Source organism: Bos javanicus, chromosome 6 (assembly GCF_032452875.1).
Source record: "Bos javanicus breed banteng chromosome 6, ARS-OSU_banteng_1.0, whole genome shotgun sequence".
Classification (NCBI taxonomy): domain Eukaryota; kingdom Metazoa; phylum Chordata; class Mammalia; order Artiodactyla; family Bovidae; genus Bos; species Bos javanicus.
This window is the reverse complement of record NC_083873.1, coordinates 116,278,833-116,303,122: the sequence shown is the minus strand read 5'-3', so window position 1 is coordinate 116,303,122 and position 24,290 is coordinate 116,278,833. Positions and strand designations below refer to the sequence as shown.

The 24,290-nt window shown below is 47.0% G+C and overlaps 1 protein-coding gene across 3 annotated transcripts in view; it reads left to right on the top strand.

Moving 5' to 3' along the window:
• Positions 1 to 461: 461 nt before the first annotated feature.
• The window catches only part of FAM193A (family with sequence similarity 193 member A), a 147,017-nt gene continuing 123,188 nt past the window's right edge, over positions 462 to 24,290 (top strand). For 2 of the 3 annotated variants that reach the window (XM_061421025.1, XM_061421024.1), the window contains exon 1: positions 462 to 1,009. In XM_061421025.1, the coding sequence (XP_061277009.1) occupies positions 761 to 1,009 (249 nt within the window). In that variant the 5' untranslated portion in view covers positions 462 to 760. Of the gene's footprint in view, positions 1,010 to 1,153; positions 1,472 to 24,290 lie in introns of those variants that run through there. The other variant, XM_061421026.1, reaches the window with a different exon arrangement.

Genomic DNA, 24,290 nt, shown 5'->3' with positions numbered 1-24,290 from the left:
GGGGCGTCTGGGAGCCTGTCAAAGAGGCGGAACTCTCCTCACCGCTGGCTCGTAGTTCGCTCACTCGGCCCCGCGCTGGGCCGGGACCCTCCGCTCGACTACAAGTCCCAGAAGGCCACGCGGCGCGGGCGGGGAGGGGGCCGCGCGGCTCGGGCCCGGGGTGACGTCACCTCCGCATCTCGCTCCCCTTGCCGCAGCCCCTCGCGGCGTCCCGGCGCTTAAGCGCGCGCGGCCTGACGGGAATCGTAGTCCTCACACCGGGCGGCCCGAGCGGCGGGTGCGGGAGCGCGGACTCCAGCTCCCGGCGTGCCCCACGTGCCGGAGGCGTGTTAACGGCGGGCAGGGAGGGCGCGGCCGGAGGGGGAGCGGAGCTCGAGAGGGCGGAGTGAGGCGGGGGGGGGCGGTGAGGGAGGGGAGGAGGGCGCCCACACCCCTCCCCCTCCCCGCCGCTCCTTCCCCCTCCCCCGACGTAAACTGGGATCCCTTTCCCCTTGTGTCCGCCATATTGGACTCTAACTCTGGTCAGCGGCGGCGCCGGGCCCGGTGGACTCGCCGTCGCTCCCGCCCAGCCGCCGCCCCGCAGCTGCCGCCCGCCCGCCCGCCCGGAGGCGACCCCGCGCAGCGCCCTGCCCCCCCGCTCCCCGCCCGCGGCCGGCCAGAGCGTGTCCCGCCGCCGCCTCAGCCTCCCCGCCTTCCCCGCCCTCCGCCGCCGCCCGCGGCCCCGCGCCCACTCCGCGCCCTCCCCGCCTGCCCGCCCGCCATGAGCCCGGCCGACGCCAAGCGCGGGGCCAAGCGCCGGAAGAACAAGCGGGGCGGCGGCGGCGGCGGCGGCTCGGGCGGGGGCAACGGCGGCGCGGGCGGCGGCAAGGCCGGCCCGGCGGCGGCGCTGCGCGGCTCCCAGGCCGCGGGCCTGGCGGCCCCGGGCGGCGCGGCGGCGGCGGCGGCGGCCAACGGGCCCCTCGGCGCGGGCGCGGGCGCGGGCGGCGCCGCCCCCGGAGGCTACTTTGAGGTAAGCGGCGGGGGGGGGGGGCGGTAACGGTGCGGGGCCGGGGCCGGGCGGCTCGCGCGCTGACAGCCTCCCGCGGGGCCGGCGCGGGGGACCGCGGCCCCGGGCTGTGGGAGGCGCCCGGGGCCCGGCCGCCGCCAGGTGCCGCATCTCCCGGGAGCGCGCGGCGCCCACCTGCGCGGCGCTGTCACGGGCCGGGCCGGGGCCGCCTCGGCCCGCGGCGGGCCCGTCCTTGAGGTTTACTCGGGTGCGATTCCGGAGCCGCTGGGCGTCAGGTGGACGCGAGCGAGGCTCGCCGCGCGTGCCCACCTCCTTCCTCCGCGCCCGGCGCACGGTCATCGCCGAGCGCCGCCTCCAAGTTTTCTTGTGCTCCTCCGAAACGGTCATTTGAAAAAAGAGACTGGCAGTCCTCGCAAGTGGCGGCCCTGGCGCTTCACCCCCTGCTCTTTGGAAGTGTTTATAGAGGTAATGAGTGGTCTGGTTACTCAGGTATATATTTGAATCGTCATTTTTTTTTTTTCTTTCTTTCTTTCTTCTGTCTTTGAAGACAGCAGCACACACCGCCGCTGCTAGCTGTGGATGGCTGCCACTTTTATTTCGCTCTTGGTCACAACACTTTGCAAGACCCAGGACTGGTACGCGGGTGTGCAGTTGGCAGTCATTTCCACTCGTTCAGTCGGCTGCTGAAAGATAATGGATTTTTTTTTTTTTCCAGGAGTTTGTGTTGTTAGGACTGTTTTAAGTTGCTTTGAAGACATTTGCAGCAGTGAAAACAACCGAAAGCCTCGTAAGGAGTATTTATTTGTGTGCCCGCTTCTGAGACAGAAATTGTTTTATGCGGGATTGTAAATGTTGTGTTGGAACGATAGGTAGTGAGAACAGATAAGAAATCATTGCACGTGGCATGGCTCTCTGGTCCTGATATTATTATCTGAATACATAGTAATGTGTGTGGGCTTTAGTTGTAGCTTATAGGGTTTTGGGTGTTCTCTGCAGTTGTTGGAACTTTCTTTATATTGTCCGCTTTGTTTTGGGTCACAGCCCTGCATTTCACAGTCTTCGGAGCTTGCCATCTTCCAGTACACTGGAGAGCGAAACTGGTGTCCTTCTTAGGATACAGGATGAGGCTTACGCGTTTCATGGATGGAGTGCAAATTAAGGGCCGTGTTTGCTGCTTCTGGGGAGGGGAGGCAGGGATGCCTGTTTTAGCAAATTCTTTGCAAAAATGTTGATAATATTGGCTGCAGCTGGATGTAAAATACATACATTTTTATTGATTTAATAAAAACAAATTGGCACAATAAAAATTCTTACAGTAGCCTTTCACACCATTATTCTAGGTTTTAATAATTCTCACTTATTTTGCATTATTTAGCTAAAATAACCTTTTAGTTATTATTCGAATGACACTTTTCAAACTTGGATAACTGTCTGCCTAGTATTAATTATCTTGACAGGACTTTTTTTTTTTTTCTGTTAAATTTATGAGTTCAGAGTTTGGACCGTGTCCCACTATAAGAACTGAATACCTTGAGACTTAATACTGCTCTGCACATACCCTGCACTCACACATGTACACACACACTCACACTGCAGGGTTTACAAAACGATACTCTGATACTTTCTGGTATCTTCAGTTTCGCTCAGTTTCATTAACAATAATGATGGTTGTAATGCACGGATTATTATGTACTGTTAAGTTGTGACCTGCACCTTTGAAAACATTCTTTTCTACTATACTTTGAAGTTTTCAAGCTGTGTCTTTAGTTTTAAAAGTACTTCACAAGTGTTTTATTAATAACGTATCAAAGATACTGTTTATGGTAACAGGTGACACCAGTCACAAAAATTCTTTGTGTAATTCTGGAACCTCTGAATTGTTTCCCCTCAGATGGTGAGCTTTTGGGGACACCTCATCTGGGGCAGAAGAGGCACCCCAAACAGTGTTGGTCAACGAGTAACGGTAAATGGGTGCTGGCCCTGCGTTTCCCAGGCAGGCTTACGGTTCTCGGGGCGCCTCGTTTCCATCTCTGGGTTTGCCAGGGCAAAAGGTGCCTGAGAGGAGTGAGAGTAGGCGGGCTGTCTGGATTCTCAGGAGGGGTCTTTGCTCCCGTCAGCGTGCTGCGTGGACCCAGGACCACAGCTGTCGGAGGCGGCCTTGAGGCAGAGAGGGCGCTTCCATGTGCAGTTGGCTTCTACGGGGAAATGAGGACTGTGGGATGAGTAGGAAACAGCTTAGCTTGTAGAGTCTTCGGCCCATAGCACAGCTCTGTACACAAAATACGCAAAGCCGGGGGACACAGACTTGCTAGGCTCTGTGCCCTGAGGCATAGCCTCACACTGCTCGGCTTTGTAGGCTCCCGGCTTCTCGTGTTGTTGGGAGAATTAAACGGTTGGAGGCTGGCAAGTGGGCACACGGGGTTGTGTGTGAACCGGACCCTTGCTGTCAGGAAGCCGGCCTGGCTGGCTCTGCAGGCGCCCTGCTGCAGGACGCCATCGATGAAGCTTTCTCACTCGTGACATGAGGATGTAAAGATGATGACAGACATCTTGGCCCGTCCTGTTCTAACAGCCACGTGTGCTGGTCTGCTCTAACGTGATGATAAAGAGTTAGTCCTGCGTGAAAAGTTGGTAGGTGAAGGATATTATGAAAATATCTTGCTGTTTTGCATCCCTATTTTAAAATATAATTTTCATAACATTCATGGTGCATTAAGTGAAGAGAGAAGCTTACAAAATAAAAAAGTGTGTGTGGGAATGTCCAGTGGTGAGGACTCCACACCGCTGAGGACATGGTCTCAATCCCTGGTCAGGGAGCTGAATCCCAGAAGCCGCACAGCGTGGCTGAAGAAGCAAAACGTTGAAGAGAACAGTGTTTGTAGTAAGGATCCAGTTTTGTAAAGTATCTGTGTGTATATATATATCTGCATAGGAGAGTATGCAGATTTTTGTATTGTGGAAATCGAGCCATGAAATTAGCTGTTGGGGTATCAATTTACATAATATGTACACGTATGGAGGGCTCAGATGGGCATTTAGGACTCTTTTGTAATGCTGTTAGAGGTTTATGACAGGAAGCTGTTTGGGGTACAGATCAAGGTACATTTTCAAACAGTGATACTACAGTTTGAAAATGAGAGAACATGGTGCATAGGGAGCATTTGTGTTGATAATAATGTAAATCCTTTTTTGTTGCTAAAAAACTGGCAAGAAGAATTTATTAATGTTTCAGTTTTGTTCAGTCGCTCAGTCATGTCTGACTCTTTGTGACTCCATGGACTGCAGCATGCCAGGCTTCTTCACCAACTCACGGGGTTTACTCAAACTCATGTCCATTGAGTTGGTGATGCCATCCAGCCATCTCATCCTCTGTCCTCCTCCTGCCTTCGATCTTTCCCAGAATCAGGGTCTTTTCCAATGAGTTAGTTCTTCGAATTAGGTGGCCAAAGGATTGGAGGTTCAGCTTCAGCATCAGTCCTTCCAGTGAATATTCAGGACTGATCTCCTTCAGAATGGACTGGTTGGATCTCCTTGTAGTCCAAGGGAGTCTCAAGAGTCTCCAACACCACAGTTCAAAAGCATCAATTCTTTGGCTCTCAGCTTTCTTCATAGTCCAACTCTCAGATCCATACATGACCACTGGAAAAACCATAGCCTTGACTAGACGGACCTCTGTCGGTGAGGTTAACATCTCTGCTTTTCAATATGCTGTCTAAGTTGGTCGTAACTTTCCTTTCAAGGAGAAGGTGTCTTTTAATTTCATGGCTGTAGTCACCATCTGCAGTGATTTGGAAACCCGAGAAATTAATAATTGAAATGTTAATGTTTAAGGGCCATCATACAGTATATCCTCCTAGAGAAGGACATGGCAACCCACTCCAGTATTCTTGCCTGGAGAATCCTATGGACAGAAGAGCCTGGCGAGCCCCAGTCCGTGGCATCGCAGAGGCCTGGACACGACTGCAACTAGGACAACACGCGCAGTGTGTCGCCCGGTCAGACGGTGCCATTGTGGGCCTTGGGGCACGCTGGGGTCTGTAGCGCCTTCCCCGTGCCGCAGGAAGAGCTGCCGCGATGCGATGACGCTCACTCATCACTCTCGGGTTCATGTTTTTTTGGAGGGGTGCTGGGCTGGTCTTCATTGCTTTCTGTAATTGCAGTGAGCAGGGTGCTCTCTAGTTGAAGGCCATGGGCTTCTCACTGCGGAGGCCTCGTTGTTGAGCACTGGCTCTGGGGCGCGGGGGCGCCAGTAGCTGCAGCTCCCAGGCGCTGGACACAGGCTTGGGCGTTGTGGCACTATGGATTCTTACTCCGAGCCGCGTGGGGTCTTCTTGGGTCAGGGATCAAACCTGTACCACCTGCATTGGCAGCCGGATTCTTCACCAGTGAGTCACCAGGGAAGGCCCTGGTTTGCATTTGCTTCAGTGACCTGAGGAAGTAGGTCCGGTAAAGATCTAGAACCTTGTGTGATTCAGAAAGGTTTGCAGTGGGTAACGCCACAGGGAGTGTCTCTGTGTGCAGTATTCTTTGTGTGTGTGCACACCCATGGGACCAGTATTTGGACATAGGCAACATGGATAAAAAGTATTCCCAGTACCCTAGAATGTGCCCATGTTCCCCTCCTCGTCATCCCCACTGTTCTTGCGTGTGTTGCCTGTGTCTGATTTTCGCGTTACAGTGCTCTGCGGTAGGCAGGGCTCTCCGGCTCAACAGTGTATTTGAGTCCATTCCTGTTGTTGATGCAGCAGCTCACCATTCCTTTTCATGGCATGCAGTTTCCATTGTGCGACTGTCCCGAAACTTAACCATTCTAATATTGACGGACATTGGGCTCATTTTATTTCATGACTGATACAAATCCGGCTGGTATGCACATTCCTGTACATGTCTTTTGGTGGATGGAGGACTCCTTTTGGTCGAGTGTAAACCCAAAGTGGAATTGCTCAGTATACATCTGGCTTGACTTTAAAGATACCGTTAGAATTTTTCCAACTGGTTTTATTATGTGCTAATTTAAAAAATTAACATGTAGTTATATCTATCTATTTATCTATCTATATATTGTCAGTACAGCTCAGTCGCTCAGTCGTGTCCGACTCTTTGTGACCCCATGGACTGCAGCACGCCAGGCCTCCCTGTCCATCACCAACTCCCAGAGCTTGCTCAAACTCATGTCCATCAAATCGGTGATGCCATCCAACCATCTCATCCTCTGTTGTCCCCTTCTCCTCCAGCCTTCAATCTTTCCCAGCATCAGGTCTTTTCTAGTGAGTCAGTTCTTCGCATCAGGTGGACAAAGTATTGGGGTTTCAGCTTCAGCATCAGTCCTTCCAGTGAATATTCAGGACTGATTTCCTTTAGGATGGACTGGTTGGATCTCCTTGCAGTCCAAGGGACTCGGAAGGGTCTTCTCTAGCACCACAGTTCAACAGCATTAACTCTTCGGTGCTCAGCTTTGTTTATGGTGACTATTGGAAAAACCATAGCTTTGACTAGAGGAACCTTTGTCAGCAAAGTAATGTCTCTGCTTTTTAACAGGCTGTCTAGCTTGATCATAGCTTTTTTCCAAGGAGCAAACGTCTTTTAATTTCATGGCTGCAGTCACCATCTGCAGTGATTTTGGAGTCCAAGAAAATAAAGTCTGGCATTGTTTCCATTGTTTGCCCAGTTATTTGCCATGAAATGATGGGACCAGTTGCCAATATCTTAGTTTTCCGAATGTTGAGTTTTAAGCCAACTTTTTCACTCTCTTCTTCCAGTTGCATCAAGAGGCTCTTGAGTTCTTCTTCACCTTCTGCCATAAGGGTGGTGTCATCTGTGTATCTGAGGTTACTGGTATTTCTCCCGGCAATCTTGATTCCAGCTTGTGCTTCATCCAGCCCGGCATTTCTCAAGATGTACTCTGCATCTAAGTTAAATAAGTAGGGTGACAATATGCAGTCTTGATATACTTTCCCGATTTGGAACCAGTCTGTTGTTCCACGTCCAGTTGTAACTGATGCTTTTTTGACCTGCATACAGATTTCTCAAGAGGCAGGTAAGGTGGTCTGGTATTCCCATCTCTTGAAGAATTTTCCACAGTTTGTTGTGATCCACAGAGTCAAAGACTTTGTCGTAATCAATAGAGCAGAAATAGATGTTTTTCTGAAATTCTCTTGCTTTTTTCTATGATTCAACGGATGTTGGCAGTTTGGTTCCTCTGCCTTTTCTAAAATCCAACTTTAACATCTGGAAGTTCTCAGTTCATGTACTGTTGAAGCCTAGCTTGGAGGATTTTGAGCATTACTTTGCTAGCGTGTGAAATGAGTGCAGTTGTGCGGTAGTTTGAACATTCTTTGGCGTTGCCCTTCGTCGGGATTGGAACAAAAGTTGACCTTTTCCAGGCCACTGCTGAGTTTTCCAAATTTGCTGACACATTGATTGCAGCACTTTCACAAGCCTCATCTTTTAGGATTTGAAATAGCCCAAATGGAATTCCATCACCTCCACTAGTTTGTTTGTAGTGATGCTTCCGAAGGCCCACTTGACTTCACATTCCAGGATGTGTGGCTCTAGGTGAGTGATCTTTGTTTTTATAGTTCTGCTGTGTATTGCTGTCACCTCTTAATATCTTCTGCTTCTGTTAGGTCTATACCATTTCTGTCCTTTATTGTGCCCTTCTTTGCATGAAATGTTCCCTTGGTATCTCTAATTTTCTTAAAGAGATCTCTAGTCTTTCCCATTCTATTGTTTTCCTCTATTTCTTTGCATTGATCACTGAGGAAGGCTTTCTTACCTCTTTTCTATTCTTTGGAACTTTGCATTCAAATGGGGATATCTTTCCTTTTCTCCCTTGCCTTTTGCTTCTCTTCTTTTCTCAGCTATTTGTAAGGCCTCCTCAAGCAACCATTTTGCCTTTTTTCATTTGTTTTTCTTGGGGATGGTCTTGATCACTGCCTCCTGTACAATGTTACGAACCTCCGTCCATAGTTATTCAGGCACTCTCTATCATCTAATCCCTTGAATCTATTTCTCACTTCCACTGTATAATCCTAAGGGGTTTGTTTTAGGTCGTACCTGAATGGTCTGGTGATTTTCCCTACTTTCTTCAATTTAAGTCTGAATCAGGCAATAAGGAGTTCATGGTCTGAGCCACAGTCAGCTTCCAGTCTTGTTTTTGCTGACTGTATAGATCTTCTCCATCTTCAGCTGCAAAGAATATAATCAGTCTGATTTCGGTATTGACCATCTGGTGACGTCCATGTGTAGAGTCTTTTCTTGTGTTGTTGGAAGAGGGTGTTGCCATGACCAGTGTGTTCTCTCGGCAAAACTCTGTTAGCCTTTGCCCTGCTTCGTTTTGTACTCCAAGGCCAAACTTGCCTGTTACTCCAGGTATCTCTTGACTTCTACTTTTGCATTCCAGTCCCTTATAATGAAAAGAACATGTTTTTTGGGTGTTAGTTCTAGAAGATCTTGTAGGTCTTCATAGAACCATTCAACTTCAGCTTCTTCGGTATTAATAGTTGGGGCATAGACGTGGATTACTGTGATATTGAATGGTTTGCCTTGGAAACGAACAGAGATCATTCTGTCGTTTTTGAGATTACACCCAAGTACTGCATTTTGGACTCTTGTTGGCTATGAGGGCTACTCCATTTCTTCTAAGGGATTCTTGCCTGCAGTAGTAGATATAGTGGTCATCTGAGTTAAATTCGCCCATTCAAGTCTATTTTAGTTCACTGATTCCTAAAATGTTGACGTTCACTCTTGCCATTTTCTGTTTGACTCTTTCCAGTTTGCCTTGATTCATGGACGTAACATTCCAGGTTACTATGCGTTATTGCTATATCTGTCTATATAGGTAGATAGATGTGTGTGCGCGTGTGATGGTTTAGTCACTAAGTCGTGTCCGACTCTTGAGATCCCGTGGACTTTAGGCCACCAGGCTCCTCTGTCCATGGAATTTTCCAGGCAAGAATACTGGAGTGGGTTGACATTTCCTTCTCCAGGGGATCTTCCCCACCCAAGGATCAAACCAGGGTCTCCTGCATTGCAACTGGTCTCTTGGATTGTAGGCAGATTCTTTTTACCGACTGAGCCGCCAGGGAAGCCTTCTGTATGTGTGTGTGTGTGTTCGTTTATATACGTGTGTATATATATACACACACACATATATATACGTTCATATGTATACACATGCAGTGTGGCTTGCGGGATCTCAGTTCCCCGAACAGAGACTGGACCTGGGCCGTGGCAGTGAAAGCTTGGCATCCTGACCGCTGAGCCACCAGGGAGCCCTGCCCGCGGCATGTGCAGCTTCGTGTGTCTCCGTCAGTGTGCGGAGCAGCGCCGTTGCCCAGACAGGCTCCCTGCAGCTGCTCCTGTGCAGTCGCTCTCCTCCCTGCCCCACTCTGGACAGTCATGACTTTGTTACTATGGCTTTGTCTTCTTGGGGAGTCATATAGATGGGATCATACGGTCTGTAGCGTTTTGAGGCTGGTTCCTTTCACTCGGCATAGTCACTTTGAGTTTCATCCCGATTTGTGCAGGTTTCAGCAGCTTGTTCCCGCCCACTGCCGGGTGGTCTTCTGTTGTGTGGGTGGATTGCCGTGACCACCTTCTCTTGGTGCACACTGGGGTCCTTTCAGTTTTTGTTGGTAATGAATAGAGCTGCTGTAAAACATTTGTGTACAAGTTTTCATATGAAAGTAAATTTTCATTTCTCTAGGGTGAATACCAAGGAATGGGAGCAGGGTCAGTGGTAACGTTGTAAGAAACTGCCAAACTGTTTTCTGAGCAGCTGTTCTGTTTTAACTTCCTGCGAGCAGAGGTGAGAGTTCAGGTGCTCTGCGTCCATGCCAGTTCTCGATACTGTTAGACGTTATTTTGTGCTGAGTTGCTTCAGTCGTGTCCGACTCTGTGCGACCCCGTGGACTGTAGCCCACCAGGCTCCTCTGTCCTGGGGATTCTCCAGGCAAGAACACTGGAGTGGGTGTCGTGCCCTCCTCAGATGTTACTTTAACCATTAATGGATAGGTGTGTGGTGGTGTTGTGATTTAGTGTGCATTTCCCTAGTGACTGTTACTGAACGCTTCATTGATTTGCCATTCTTGTATCCTCTTGGATGGAGTGTTTAAAACTTTGCTTTTTTTTTTTTACTTGTTTTATTTTCTTTCTTTTGACTTTTGAGAATTCTTGATAATTCTTGTTATGAATCTTAGGTCAGATTTGTGATTTGCAAAAACAGTTTCAGGCTGTACCTAGTCTTTAAATTCCATCAACTTTTTGTTTTTTTGCAAAGAAAAATTAAATTTTGATGAAGTTCAACTTTCCAGATTTTTTTTTATAAATCATACTTTTTGGTATCATGTCAAAGAACTATTTGATAAAATCTCATAAAGAGTTTTTTCTGTATTTTCTTCTAAAAATGCCCTAGTTTTACATTTAGATTTGTGATTCATTTTGAGTTGATCGCGTATCAGGTATAATTTTGGGCAGGATGGATGTCATGTTCGTCCCAAACCCATTTGTTCTACCCTTTCTCCATTGAATTGACTTTTCACTTGGGTCAGAAATCAGTTGGGCTCGTTGGTGTGGGTTGTTTCTGGGTTGTATTCTGTCCAGTGATCTCTGCGTCGGTCTCAGTGCTTGTGCCACACTGTCTCACTTACTGTGGATCTTATACATTACTAAGATGATTCCTCCAGCTTAAAATTGTTTTTGCTGTTTGGTCATTTCACTTTTCCATACATTTTAGAATCAGTTTGTCTGTGTCTACGAATAATTCTACTTGGGCCTTGATTAGAGTAGCATTAAATCTATAGTCAGTTTGGTGGAGAATTGACATGTATACTGTACTGAATCCTCCAGTCTGTGAACATGGTGTGTGTGGTTCTGTTACATTTATTTGGTCATCTTTGATTTTTTAAAAATTGACATAGCATTGACATACAGCACATCTTTGATTTTTTTCTCCAGTATTTTGTACTATAGTATCCAGCATACATATCCTTTACATGTTTTGTTAGATTCATAAAGTATTCCATTTTTTTCAACTTCTGTAAATGGTGTTTTGAAGAATTTCTGTTTCTATTCATTGCTAGTATATAAAAGTTATTAATTTTTGTGTATTCAACTTTTATCTGTTGATCTTGCTAAAATCACGTATTCTGGGAATTTTTGGGGGGATTTACACTTTAAAAAAATATTTGCTGCACTGGGTCTTCATTGTGGCATGTGGGACAGTCGATCTTTAATTGTGGGGCCCCTGTGATGGGAGCATGGGGTCTTAGCCACTGGACCTCCAGGCAGGTCCCTTGCTGCGTCTGCTTTTATAAGGTATGTGTGAATAGTTTTCTTAGGTTTCCCTTGCCTGGCTTTGGTGTCAGTGTGACGCTGGCCTCATAAAGCAATTTAAGAATTGTCCCTTCTCTGTTAGTAGCTTGCACTTTTTAGAGGAGAGCTGGTCCATCTCATCTTAACTGTTGAGTTTCTGTGTGAATTGTCTCTGGTTTGTGAGGATTCTGTGTTCTCTCTTTGATTCCTGATACTGTTTATTTGTCTTCTCTCTTTTCTGCCAGTCTTTCTATAGGGTTTTCAAGTTTTTAATCTTTTTAAAGAACCAGCTTTTAGTTTTATTGTTTTTTCTCTTGTCTTTGTTTTTATTTCATTAATTTAAAAAAACTTTTTTGAAAATTTTATTTCTTACTCTTTGTCTTATTTCTTGCTTTGAGTTTGTTTTGATTTTTCTTTTTCTAATTCCTTAAAGTAGAGGCTTGGATTATTGATTTGAGACTATTCTTCTTTCTTAAAAATACGTATTTTCAAGATAACGCATTTCCTAATATACATACACGTGTGCATGCTGTATACTCTGTCTAAGCCGTAATTTAGCTTCATCCCACAAATTTTGGTGTTGTACTTGAATTTTCATTCAGTTTAAAATATTTTCTAATTTCCCTTGAATCTTCTTCTTTGATATTATTTAAAAGTCTGTTGTTTAGGGGCTTCCTTGGTGGTCTGGTGGTAGAGAGCCTGCCTTCCAGCGCTGGGCACGGGGGCTCTCCCTGGCGAGGAAACTGAGGTCACGCACGCCTGCAGCTGGTCTGGAGCTGCACCACAGCGAGGAGCCTGCACATCGCAGCGAAGGCCTGCATGTGCCTGAGACCTGCCGCAGCCACGTAATTAGGTAAAAAGGTTGTCGTTCAATTTATCATGTTACTGACTTGTAGTCTAATTCTAGTATGGTCAGAGAACAGCTTTTATGATTTTAATTCTTTGAAAAATTTTAAGGTTTTAATGGTCTGTGTTGGTGAATATTGCTTATGTACTTTAAAACATGTAAATTCTGCTGTTGCTGAGTGGAGTGTTTGCTTGAATGTCAAGTTAAATTATTTTAATTCTATAGTTTAAAAGAGCTTTTATTGGGAGATGGCTGATTTACAACATCGTGTTTCAGGTGTATAGCAGAGTGAGTGGGTAGTTCACTAATTCCGTATTCTTGACGGCTTTTTGGTTACTAGTTCTGTCAGTCACTGAGAGCGGAGAGTTGGAGCCTCTGGCTGAAATTGTGGGTTTCTTGGTTTCTCCTCACAGCTGAGTTTTGTGTTGTGACTTCAAAGCGCTGTTGTTCGTGCATATGCGTTTTTCATTGTCATGTCTTTTGGTGACTTGATCCTCTTTTTTCACTTAGGTTATGTCCGTCTTATCCCTGGCAGTTTTCTTGGCTCTGAGGCCTACTTCATCTGATGCTACAGAACCACTTTAGCCTGTTTTAATTGGTGTTCGTGTGATACAGCTTTTTCTGTTATTTTGCTGTTAACTACCTGTGCTCTTTTACTCAGTGGGTTTCTTACAGACGGCTGCTTGATGATTTCCGTCAGTCATGCCTATTCCCATTTTCATCTCACTTGTGTTCCGTCCGCTTGAAACGCTCTTCCTAGCGTGAGGCCTTTTTCCTGGGGAGGTACTGAGGCCTGTTTGGCGGCACTGTAGCGTGCTTCTCTGCATTCTATGACGCGCATTCTATGACGCGCTCTTTTTTGACTCCTTCGGCCTTCTGAATACGCATGGGGCACAAGGTGACTTTATTTTAGAGACCGTATAATCAGAATGAGCTGAAATAGAGTAATTTGTATCTCGAGGGCGTGCAAGACATTTTTTTAACTGTACGATCAATGTTCTAGATTGTTGTTGCTCCCCCAGCTGTGTGTGACTCTTGGTGACCATGGACTGTGGCACTCCACGCCTCCCTGTCCCTCACCATCTCCCAGTTTGCCCAAGTTCATGTCCATTGCATCAGTAGTGCCATCCAGCCATCTCATCTTCTGATGCCCTCTCCTCCCCTCAGTCTTTCTCAGCATCAGGGACTTTGCCAATGGGTCGGCTGTTCGCATCAGGTGACCAAAATATTGGAGTTTCAGCTTCAGCATCAGTCCTTCCAATGCGTATTGCAGGTTGATTTCCTTTAAGACTGACTTGTTTGATCTCCTTGCTGTACACGGGACTCTCGAGTCTCCCCAGCACCACAGATTGAAGGCATCAATTCTTCGGCGCTCTGCCTTCTTTAACAGTCCGTCTCCCTGGTTTCTAGATTATTTTAGAGTAATTCCAGTAATGTTTGTGGCATTTAATTATCACGTCTCCTGTGGAAATGAACTTTTTCTCATTCACAGAACACAAAGAACATTTTTCTCTCAAATTAACTACATTATTAGTTACACGTTGAAACTTAATAAGAAGTTAGTAGATTCAACATCTCATGACCCAGGAATTTTATTTTTTCATAAACTTTTCATTTTGGAATAATTTTAGACTTACAGAAAAGTTGCAAAGTTAGTATATAGAGTTCTCATACTCCCTTCAGCCAACTTTTCCTAATGTTGACATCTTCCTTAACCTTGGTGTATTTGTCAGAACTAAGACATTACAAATGGTACAGTATTATTAACTGCAGACTGTCTGGGTTTCACTAAGTTTTCTGCAGATACCCTATTTGTGTTCTTGGATTGATTCCGGGACATCTCATTGCATTTAGTGACCCCCAGTTTTTTCTCTAGAAGTGCGTGGCAGTCACTGCACTGTGGTGAATAGCCTGGCAGGGGAGCCGCTGTTTCCCAGTTCCTGCTGAGAGCCTGGCTCCCTCTGTGGAGGCTCCTAAAGGCGGGTGTCAGTGCTGGTGCGTCCCGGCTGACGGTCGGGACAGCCTGGAGAAGGCGGTTAGCAGCCCTCTGCCAGAGCTGTTTGGCTGCCTTGGTAAGGAAATCCCGTAAGTGGATTCTTGACGCTCCTTGTAATATTGTTGTTGGTGTCTGGTTTTAAAAACATGAAAAGCAACATCACTCACTAAGTGGCTTAAATCGTAGCTACAGTCAGTATTATTATTTTTTGAGTGTACCACATGGCTTGCGGGATCTCAGTTTCCCAGTCAGGGAATAAACCTGGGCCACCTCAGTGAAAGTGCCGAACCCTAACCACTGGACCACCAGGGACTCCCCAGTGCTCTCTGTTCCTGTAAAAGGACGGTAGGGCCGTTGTATCTCACTTTAAAAGAGAGAAAACAGGAAGGTGGGCTCTCCCAGCTAGTCGTTCCCGCTGCGTGTCTCTCTGCATACGTGTGCTGACTGTCCTCCGTGTGTGTGCACGTTTACTGGTGCCCATGCTGCTCCGGCTGGAGTGCTGGCACGGGCAAGTCAGGACTTACAGAGCCTCGGAGCTGAGCGGGACGGCGACAGAACACACATCTGTTGCCCGACAGTGCTTGCTGCCTGAGGAAACCGAGGCCCGGAGAGTCGAGCTGGAAGATTCCTGTGATGGTCCCAGTGAGGGTCCCTGCTTGCAGCCTTCAGCTCCTGGTGGCGCTGGTCACTGACCAGTAACTGCCCAAGAGACAGAGTCCTCCTGTTACTGTGGTCTTGGCTTGTCTCACCCCAGGCTGCACAGCGTCTCCTTCCCCACGCCCGGCTTCACCCCCGCCCTTCACCTTCTCTGCACGTAAATGCTGCTGGCCTGAGCAGCTGGAGCTTTCGCCCGTCCTTGCTGACACCTTTCCTTGTTCTCCCTCCCGTGCGTTGCCTACCAGACTCTGGCAGAACTGCAGGTTCCCATCCGTCTTGCTCTCAGCCAGCTTCCTTCCGCCTGCTGCCACCCCGTGTCTGGCACCGGAGCAGCCATGGTGCTCTGCTCGCGTGGTGCGGCCTGCACAGCGGGAGTGGGCTGTGCCCTGTGGTGCTGTGTCTTTTTTTTTTAAAATACTCACTTGGGTGTGTTAGCTCTTAGCTGTGGCACGTGGGATCTTGTGTCGTTGAGGCCTGGGGGATCTTCAGTTGCAACATGTGGGAGCTAGTTCCCGGACCAGGGGTGGCACCATGTGCCCTGCACTGACAGGTGGCGTCTTACCCTGAGGCCCGCCGGGGACCCCTGTTGGGGCTGCCTCTGCCCAGCGCTGTCCTTGCTGCTTTGCTCGCTCACTGCTCTGTCTCTCCAGGGGGCCACGTCCTGTCCATGTGGCAGGTGCTGCCTTCAGCAGCCTGGGCTGTGAAGTCCTCAGTTTGGCCACAGCCCTGGGTTAGAACGGATCACAGGCCCCGGTTTACTGGGCTGTTCTCTCTAAAGTGAGCTCCGAGGCTTATCCAGCACGTGGTACACGCGGAGAAAACTTTCCTCTGAAACCCAGCCAGGTCACGTGAGCTCTTGCAATTCCGCCCTCTTCCCCTTTTTCCTGAAGTGTGCTGCTCTTGTCTTCTAATTTGGAAGGAAACATTGTCTTTGTTGTTTTTCCACAGTTAATCCTATACTCCAGAGGTTCTAACTGTCGATTGGAGCAAGTCTGTTAACCCCGGAAGCTCGCGGCAGTGTGTGTGAGCATGGCCTGGCTCTCTCATCTTCCCTCCTTTCCTGTCTTGAACCCTTCCTCCTCTGTTGGGCTGTGTTCGTTAGCAGTGAGCTTTTGCTGCTGCTGCTGCTAAGTCACTTCAGTCGTGTCCGACTCTGTTTGACCCCATAGATGGCAGCCCACCAGGCTCCCCCGTCCCTGGGATTCTCCAGGCAAGAACACTGGAGTGGGTTGCCATTTCCTTCTCCAATGCATGAAAGTGAAAAGTGAAAGTGAAGTCGCTCAGTCGTGTCCGACCCTCAGCGACCCCATGGACTGCAGCCCACCAGGCTCCTCCGTCCATGGGATTTTCCAGGCAAGAGTACTGGAGTGGGGTGCCATTGCCTTCTCCGAGTGAGCTTTTGCGCTTACCGTTTTTTCCTTCCCTCTCAGTCTGTCTCTCGCCCTTCACTAGCCACTCAGCCACATCTCTGTCGGACCTTTCCTGCCTAGCTGCCGCCAGATCCCTTGGAACGCTGGTGAGCGCTGCTGCGTCTCCTCCTTCACCCTCAACTCCTGCTTCCCCCTTACGTGCCTCTCTCACCTGCCTCTTTAATCAGCCTTCCCCGAGACCACCGTGACCTTCTCACCAACTCCTGTGGCTGTCTTTGAGTCCTGGTATCTTTTGAGTCTGTTGCATCTGACCGTGACTGCACGCGCCTTTCTGGAACACTGCTTCGCCGTTCTCCGTGGCGCTGTCCTGCTCCCTCTCCCCTGCGCTTGAGCATTCACCTCGATGCCAGGAGTCTATGTTCAGCTCTTCCTCTCAGGTTCAGATTTACGCTTGGTGCTTTTACCATGTGTTGGTAGAGGTTTCTGATCTTAGTTACAAACTCGGAGGGTTGATAAAAGTCTAACATTGTGCCTCCTACTCACTAGAATGGTGGTGGAGGCCTGTTTTCCCCTCATCTGTTCCAAGTGAACTCAGCTGGCCCGTGTTTAGACTTTGAAGTAGGGCTTAGGTATTACTGGTTTGTTTGCTAGAAAACTTAGCAAGAGGTGCTTTTGTCTGAAGATCTCAGGCTGGCTCTGTGTGGTTGTCCGCTGGACATGTCTGTCAGGTGAGAAAGTTGTGCTTGATACTAATCTTGAAGGTCTTTCCAACGTTGTATCATAAACTGAGTGTGATTGCCACTCCTTAGTCACACACTTAGACTGCCCGTCACCCAGGGGAGGGGCCTCAGGCGTGTGGAATATGCAGAGGCCCACGTGGAGTAGGTGAGGTGCTCCCTGGGGCCGCACAAAGAGCAGGTTGGTCCGTATTTTCAGGTAAGACATCGAATTTCATAGACGCTTAGTGTGGATCGAGGCTGACAACCGCACTTGATCCGTACGTCGGAATCAGGAGTCTCGCGTGATTCCTGCGGTACCCTGAGGCAAGAGAGGATGCTTGTGAGCTTAGCACAGTGTTGATGCCTATGGCAGTTAATGAGTGCTCATTAAGTAAGTTCATTACTTTGACTGCTAGTTTTAATTAAACTGGGCCTCGCAAAACAGGTAGTCTTAAAAGGAACCCTGGATTGGAGAGAATGCCAGTAATGAGAGCACAGGAAACAGTAAGGAAATGGATGGCAGAGCCGCCACCACTGCCTCCTGTGTCAGCTCTTTGTTAGCCGTATAGTGAGGCTGAGAACAGACAAGTGACGCAGAGATTATTTCAAGTGTGAAGTTTTATCCAGATTTACTAACGACGTGTCCAGAGTGGCTGTCGTGTCTTGAGATGTTGGACAAGGACAGCAGAGAGCCTCACGGTCACAGTGTCCACAGGCTGAGCACACGGAGGAGAAGCAGCACCAACTGTTGCGCAGCCATGTTTAGAGTCGTAAAAGTGCTCCATCTAGTACCCTACACAATTTCATTAAGCTTAAGCGTGGACTACTTTTATTTTTATTGGAATATAGTTGTTATACAGTTCAGTTCAGTCGCTCAATTGTGTCAGACTCTTTGTGACCCCATGGACTGCAGTACACCAGGCCTCCCTGTCCATCAACAACTCCCAGAGCTTGCTCAAACTCATGTCCATTGAGTCAGTGATGCCATCCAGCCATCTCAACCTGTTGTCCCCTTCTCCTCCTGCCCTCAGTCTTTCCCAGCATCAGGGTCTTTTCCAATGAGTCAGTTCTTTGCATCAGGTGGCCAAAGTATTGGAGTTTCAGCTTCAGCCTCAGTCCTTCTAGTGAATATCCAGAACTGATTTCCTTTAGGATGGACTGGTTGGATGTCTTTGCAGTCCAAGGGACTCTGAAGGGTCTTCTCCAGCACCACAGCTCAAAAGTTCTTCGGCGCTCAGCTTTCTTTATGGTCTAACTCTGACATCCATACATGACTCCTGGAAAAACCATAGCCTTGACTACACGGACCTTTGTCAGCAAAGTAATGTCTCTGCTTTTTAATATGTTGTCTAGGTTTGTCATAGCTTTTCTTCCAAGGAACAAGTGTCTTAATTTCATGGCTGCAGTCACCATCTGCAGTGATTTTGGAGCCCAAGAAAATAAAGTCTGTTATTGTTTCCATTGTTTCCCCATCTGTTTGCCTTGAAGTGATGGGACCAGATGCCATGATCTTTGTTTTCTGAATGTTGAGTTTTAAGCCAGCTTTTCCACTCTCTTCTTTCACTTTCAACAAGAGGCTCTTTATTTCCTCTTCACTTTCTGCCATAAGGGTGGTGTCATCTGTGTATCTGAGATTATTGACCTTTCTCCCAGCAATCTTGATTCCAGCTTGTGCTTCATCCAGCCCGGCATGTCTCAAGATGTACTCTGCATATAAATTAAATAAGCAGGGTGACAGTATGCAGCCTTGACGTACTCCTTTCCTGATTTGGAACCAGTCTGTTTTCCCATGTCCATTTCTAACTGTTGCCTCTTGACCTGCTTACATATTTCTCAGGAGGTAGGTGAGGTGGTCTGGTATTCCCATCTCTTTCAGAATTTTCCACAGTTTGTTGTGATCTGCACAGTCAAAGGCTTTGGTGTAGTCAGTAAAGCAGAAGTAGATGTTTGTCTGGAACCCTCTTGCCTTTTCTATGATCCATTGGATGTTGGCAATTTAATTTCTGGTTCCTGTGCCTTTCCTAAATCCAACTTTAACATCTACAAGTTCTCAGTTCATGTACTGTTGAAGCCTGGTTTGGAGAATTTTGAGCATTACTTTACTAGCATGTGAAATGAGTGCAGTTGTGTGGTAGGTTGAACATTCTTTGGCATTGCCTTTCTTTGGGATTGGAATGAAAACTGACCTTTTACAGTCCTGTGGCCACTGCTGAGTTTTCCAAATTTGCTGGCATATTGAGTGCAGCACTTTTTTTTTTTTTTTAATTTTATTTTATTTTTAAACTTCACAAATTGTATTAGTTTTGCCAAATATCAAAATGAATCTGCCACAGGTATACACATGTTCCCCATCCTGAACCCTCCTCCCTCCCCATACCATCCTTCTGGGTCGTCGCAGTGCACTAGCCCCAAGCATCCAGTATCGTGCATCGAACCTGGACTGGCGACTCGTTTCATACATGATATTATACATGTTTCAATGCCATTCTCCCAAATCTTCCCACCCTCTCCCTCTCCCACAGAGTCCATAAGACTGATCTATACATCAGTGTCTCTTTTGCTGTCTCGTACACAGGGTTATTGTTACCATCTTTCTAAGTTCCATATATATGCGTTAGTATACTGTATTGGTGTTTTTCTTTCTGGCTTACTTCACTCTGTATAATAGGCTCCAGTTTCATCCACCTCATTAGAACTGATTCAAATGTATTCTTTTTAATGGCTGAGTAATACTCCATTGTGTACATGTACCATAGCTTTCTTATCCATTCATCTGCTGATGGACATCTAGGTTACTTCCATGTCCTGGCTATTATAAACAGTGCTGCGATGAACATTGGGGTACACATGTCTCTTTCCCTTCTGGTTTCCTCAGTGTGTATGCCCAGCAGTGGGCTTGCCGGATCATAAGAGTGCAGCACTTTCACGGCATCATCTTTCAGGATTTGGAATAGCTCAACTGGAATTCCATCACCTCCACTAGCTTTGTTTGTAGTCATGCTTTCTAAGGCCCCTTAACTTCACATTCCAGGATGTCTGGCTCTAGGTCAGTGATCACACCATTGTGATTATCTGTGTCGTGAAGATCTTTTTTGTACAGTTCTTCTGTGTATTCTTGCCATCTCTTCTTAATATCTTCTGCTTCTGTTAGGTCCATACCATTTCTGTCCTTTATCGAGCCCATCTTTGCATGAAATGTTCCTTTGGTATCTCTGATTTTCTTGAAGAGATCCCTAGTCTTTCCCATTCTGTTGTTTTCCTCTATTTCTTTGCATTGATGGCTGAAGAAGGCTTTTTTATCTCTTCTTGCTATTCTTTGGAACTCTGCATTCGGATGTTTATATCTTTCCTTTTCTTGTTTGCTTTTCGCTTCTCTTCTTTTCACAGCTATTTGTAAGGCCTCCCCAGACAGCCATTTTGCTTTTTTTCATTTCCTTTCCATGGGGATGGGCTTGATCCCTGTCTCCTGTACAATGTCACGAACCTCATTCCATAGTTCATCAGGCACTCTATCTATCAGACCTAGGCCCTTAAATCTATTTCTCACTTCCACTGTATAATCATAAGGGATTTGATTTAGGTCATACCTGAATGGTCTAGTGGTTTTCCCTACTTTCTTTAATTTTAAGTCTGAATTTGGCAATAAGGAGTTCATGGTCTGAGCCACAGTCAGCTCCTGGTCTTGTTTTTGCTGACTGTATAGAGCTTCTCCATCTTTGGCTGCAAAGAATATAATCAATCTGATTTTGGTGTTGACCATCTGGTGATGTCCATGTATAGAGTCTTCTCTTGTGTTGTTGGAAGAGGGTGTTTGCTATGAGCAGTGCATTTTCTTGGCAAAACTCTATCAGCCTTTGCCCTGCTTCATTCCTTATTCCAAGGCCAAATTTTCCTGTTACTCCAGGTGTTTCTTGACTTCCTACTTTTGCATTCCAGTCCCCTATAATGAAAAGGACATCTTTTTTGGGTGTTGGTTCTAAAAGGTCTTGTAGGTCTTCATAGAACCGTTGAACTTCAGCTTCTTCAGTGTTACTGGTTGGGGAATAAACTTGGATTACTGTGGTATTGAATGGTTTGTCTTGGAAATGAACAGAGATCATTTTGTCGTTTTTGAGATTGCACCCAAGTACTGCATTTCGGACTCTTGTTGACCAGAATGGCCGCTCCATTTCTTCTGAGGGATTCCTTATCTGACAGAACGTGATCCACTGGAGAAGGGAATGGCAAACTAGTATTCTTGCCTTGAGAACCCCATGAACAGTATGAAAAGGCAAAATGATAGGATACTGAAAGAGAAACTCCCCAGGTCAGTAGGTGCCCAATATGCTACTGGAGATCAGTGGAGAAATAACTCCAGAAAGAATGAAGGGATGGAGCCAAAGCAAAAAGAATACCCAGCTGTGGATGTGACTGGTGATAGAAGCAAGGTCCGATGCTGTAAAGAGCAGTATTGCTAGGACCCTGGAACGCCAGGCCCGTCTTTGTTGGTGCAGGGTGTATGCCTCAGCCCTGTCTCCTGATTGCCCCCTTCCGCACCTCACGGCTGTGTGCCTGTTCTGTACGTCTCCACCTTGGTTGGTGTGTAGTTGCGGGCCCTTGGACTGTGTAGCCCGCCGGGCTCCTCTGTCGGTGGGATTTCCCAGGCAAGAATACTGGAGTGAGTTGCCATTCCCTTCTCCAGGGGATCTTCCAGACCTGGGGGTCAAACTCGGGTTTCCTGTTTGACCGGCAGATTCTTTACCAGCTGAGCCATTGTGTCTCTCCCTGCCCTGCAAACAGGAAGGATGAACTTCTTTTGAGGAAACTTAACATTTCTATATGGTTCAGCTGCAGAAGCAACTTCAGCTAATTTGTACAGACAGAGATTTAGTATGGAGAATCAGAAATGTACAACGTTTTGGAAGGGGTTGGGGAAACAGGGTGTGTAAGCTGGGCTTCCAAGAATGATTTCCAGAGCAGAAGTACTGCGCCCAGCCATGGGTCCGCTCAGGCCAGCTCACAGCATCTGCCGTCTCTAAATAGGTTTCAGCTAATGCTTTTTGGTAGATTCAGGTGGACTGCTTTTCTGTGCGTGAGCTGTTGAGTAACCTAGAGCATGTGTATTCTGAAACAGTTTCTTTGGTAAATAGGGTTTTGTGGGAAAACTAGATATACCAGTGATGGAGCAGCCAATGTAATTAAAAAAAAAAAAATCTTGGATGCAATAGGATTGTAGAGGAACAGCACATGTGAGTTATTCCCCACGCGACGCACAGTGAGGTTCTCAAAGCAGCGATCTGAAGCCAGAAGCACAGAAGGCATCAGCCTGAGACCTTTACAGAGTAGTGAATCTTTACAGTGTTTTCGGTGAGAGGGGAGTAACTATGAAAATACTTGGCAAGACACAGGTTTGCTGGTTGGCTTGTGGCAGAACTGAGAGCATTGCCTGTTCTGAGCTGAATTGCTTTGTTTTATGTAAGGATGAATGGTCTAAGTTTGCTGACCTTTTCTATAATAAGTGGCTGTCAGTAGAAAACTAAATAGAAAATTCAGTATTTTTGAGAAAATAAATACTTAGTCTGCCCCCTCAAGGTAAAGGTGACATTTTAACAATAAGTAGAAAATTGCTTTTTGAAAGAAACTCTTGCTGTAGAGAGCATTTTGGAAATGGTTGTTTAGAGTTGTCTTGGAAATTTGTTTTTGTTCTGCTTAGATACTGTGAATGTCTTTTTAGTGCACACTCACACTTAGAAATGAAACTTTTAGCCTGTGTAAAAGCTTCCTGTTGTAATGCTTGCTTTTGAACCTATTTTTTAAAAATAAAAGAATGTTACATTTTCTGATTCTGTATAACTGCAAAGACCTTTGATGAGGAAGATGAAATTTGGCTAGCTCAATTTCAACAAAAATCCTTGTGTAATTGATAGGATTGAAAGTCGATTAGCATGATTTAATAAATGTAGCCGGCGGTGTATTTCTTCTTTTTAGAGCTCTGTGTCTATAAAGTAGAGGGACCATCTTCAGTGAAGCCTGGCAGTGAAGCCAGTTTTCTAAGTAATTAAGCTCATAGTGCTCCAGCAGTCTGGCTTCACATGGCACCCCACTCAAGTCTTTTGCCTGGAAAATCCAGTGAACAGAGGAGCCTGGCGGGCTGCAGTCCATGGGGCTGCACAGAGTCAGAGCCGGCCTAGCGACTAAAACAATGATAATACCTTGTTCTCTTTGGAATCCTAAAAAAAACGGATACCAAGACTTAGAAAACTAATGAAGCGCATTCTGTCACACTGGTTCCCTTACATTTTTTCTCGCGAGTTTCTGTGATATAAAATGTTTTGGGTGTTAATGAAAAAGACAGGTTTGCAAAAGCACAGTTCTGTGTTTACGTCCCTGTGCGCGCGCGTTCTGGGAGTTTCCCGCGCGTGCGTCCGCCGTCGAGCCCTCCCCTGCCCCGCTCGCCTGCCCTGCCCTCCGGGGCGGACTCCCGCCGAGGCGCGCGTGCTGGGCGCCGCGCGGCCGCCTCCTGCCCGTCACCTGGTGCTGCCTCACGCCCCGCAGTTTGGTCCTGGCTTCCCGCTTCTGCTCTCCAGGGAAGCTCTTCTTCCACTGCCTCTGTTCTCCCGCCCCCAACCCCTTCCTTCCTGTTCTGCCTCCTGAGAATCCGTCTGTCCTGCTTCCTTCTCCATCTGCCTCTCCTGGTCTTCTCTCAGCCACGGCCGTGAGCTCCATGTCGCTTGACACTTTTGCGTGTTCCTGCACATTTATTGTCTTTTACTAGATTGGAGGTTTATTGAATTCAGAAAAATTTTCGGGGCATCGTAACCTTGTCTTAGCCCAATAAATATTTGCTGAATGGATCAAATGAAATGTGGAATTAGGAGTTTTTTAAAGTTACTTGAAAATTTCAGTATCACTTTTGAACTGTGGAAATTTTCCACGATGTGAATGTAGAGCGTCTAGCCAGTTTAGTTCAGATGTTCAATCCTGCTAAACCGCAGGATACAGGAAAGCATTCCAGGCCAGCGCGTCCTGCGGTAAGGAGTGTGTGTGACTGCCAGCCACTACGTGACTACAGGATAAGGGGCAGAAACAAGAGTGCTGTCATCAGGGGGTGGTGTTATTTGGAAACAATTAGATCTTAGGAGATAATGCCCTGAATATGTTTTATGTGTACAAGTCCATTCCAGGTTTAGTTAATTTTGATTCTGGAACATAGACAGACCTTCAGATCATCCTCTTCGCTTCCCTGAGGTGTGGAGACTCATGTTGTGAATTAAGTCTTTGGCTTGTTCTGGAAGTTAAATACAATTTTTTTCAATGCTGTCCTAATTATTTATGAAAAGCTCATGGGCTTACTCATCCAGACTCTGGTAAAGAGCCAGCCGGTCAGAAATCCACGTGTGGG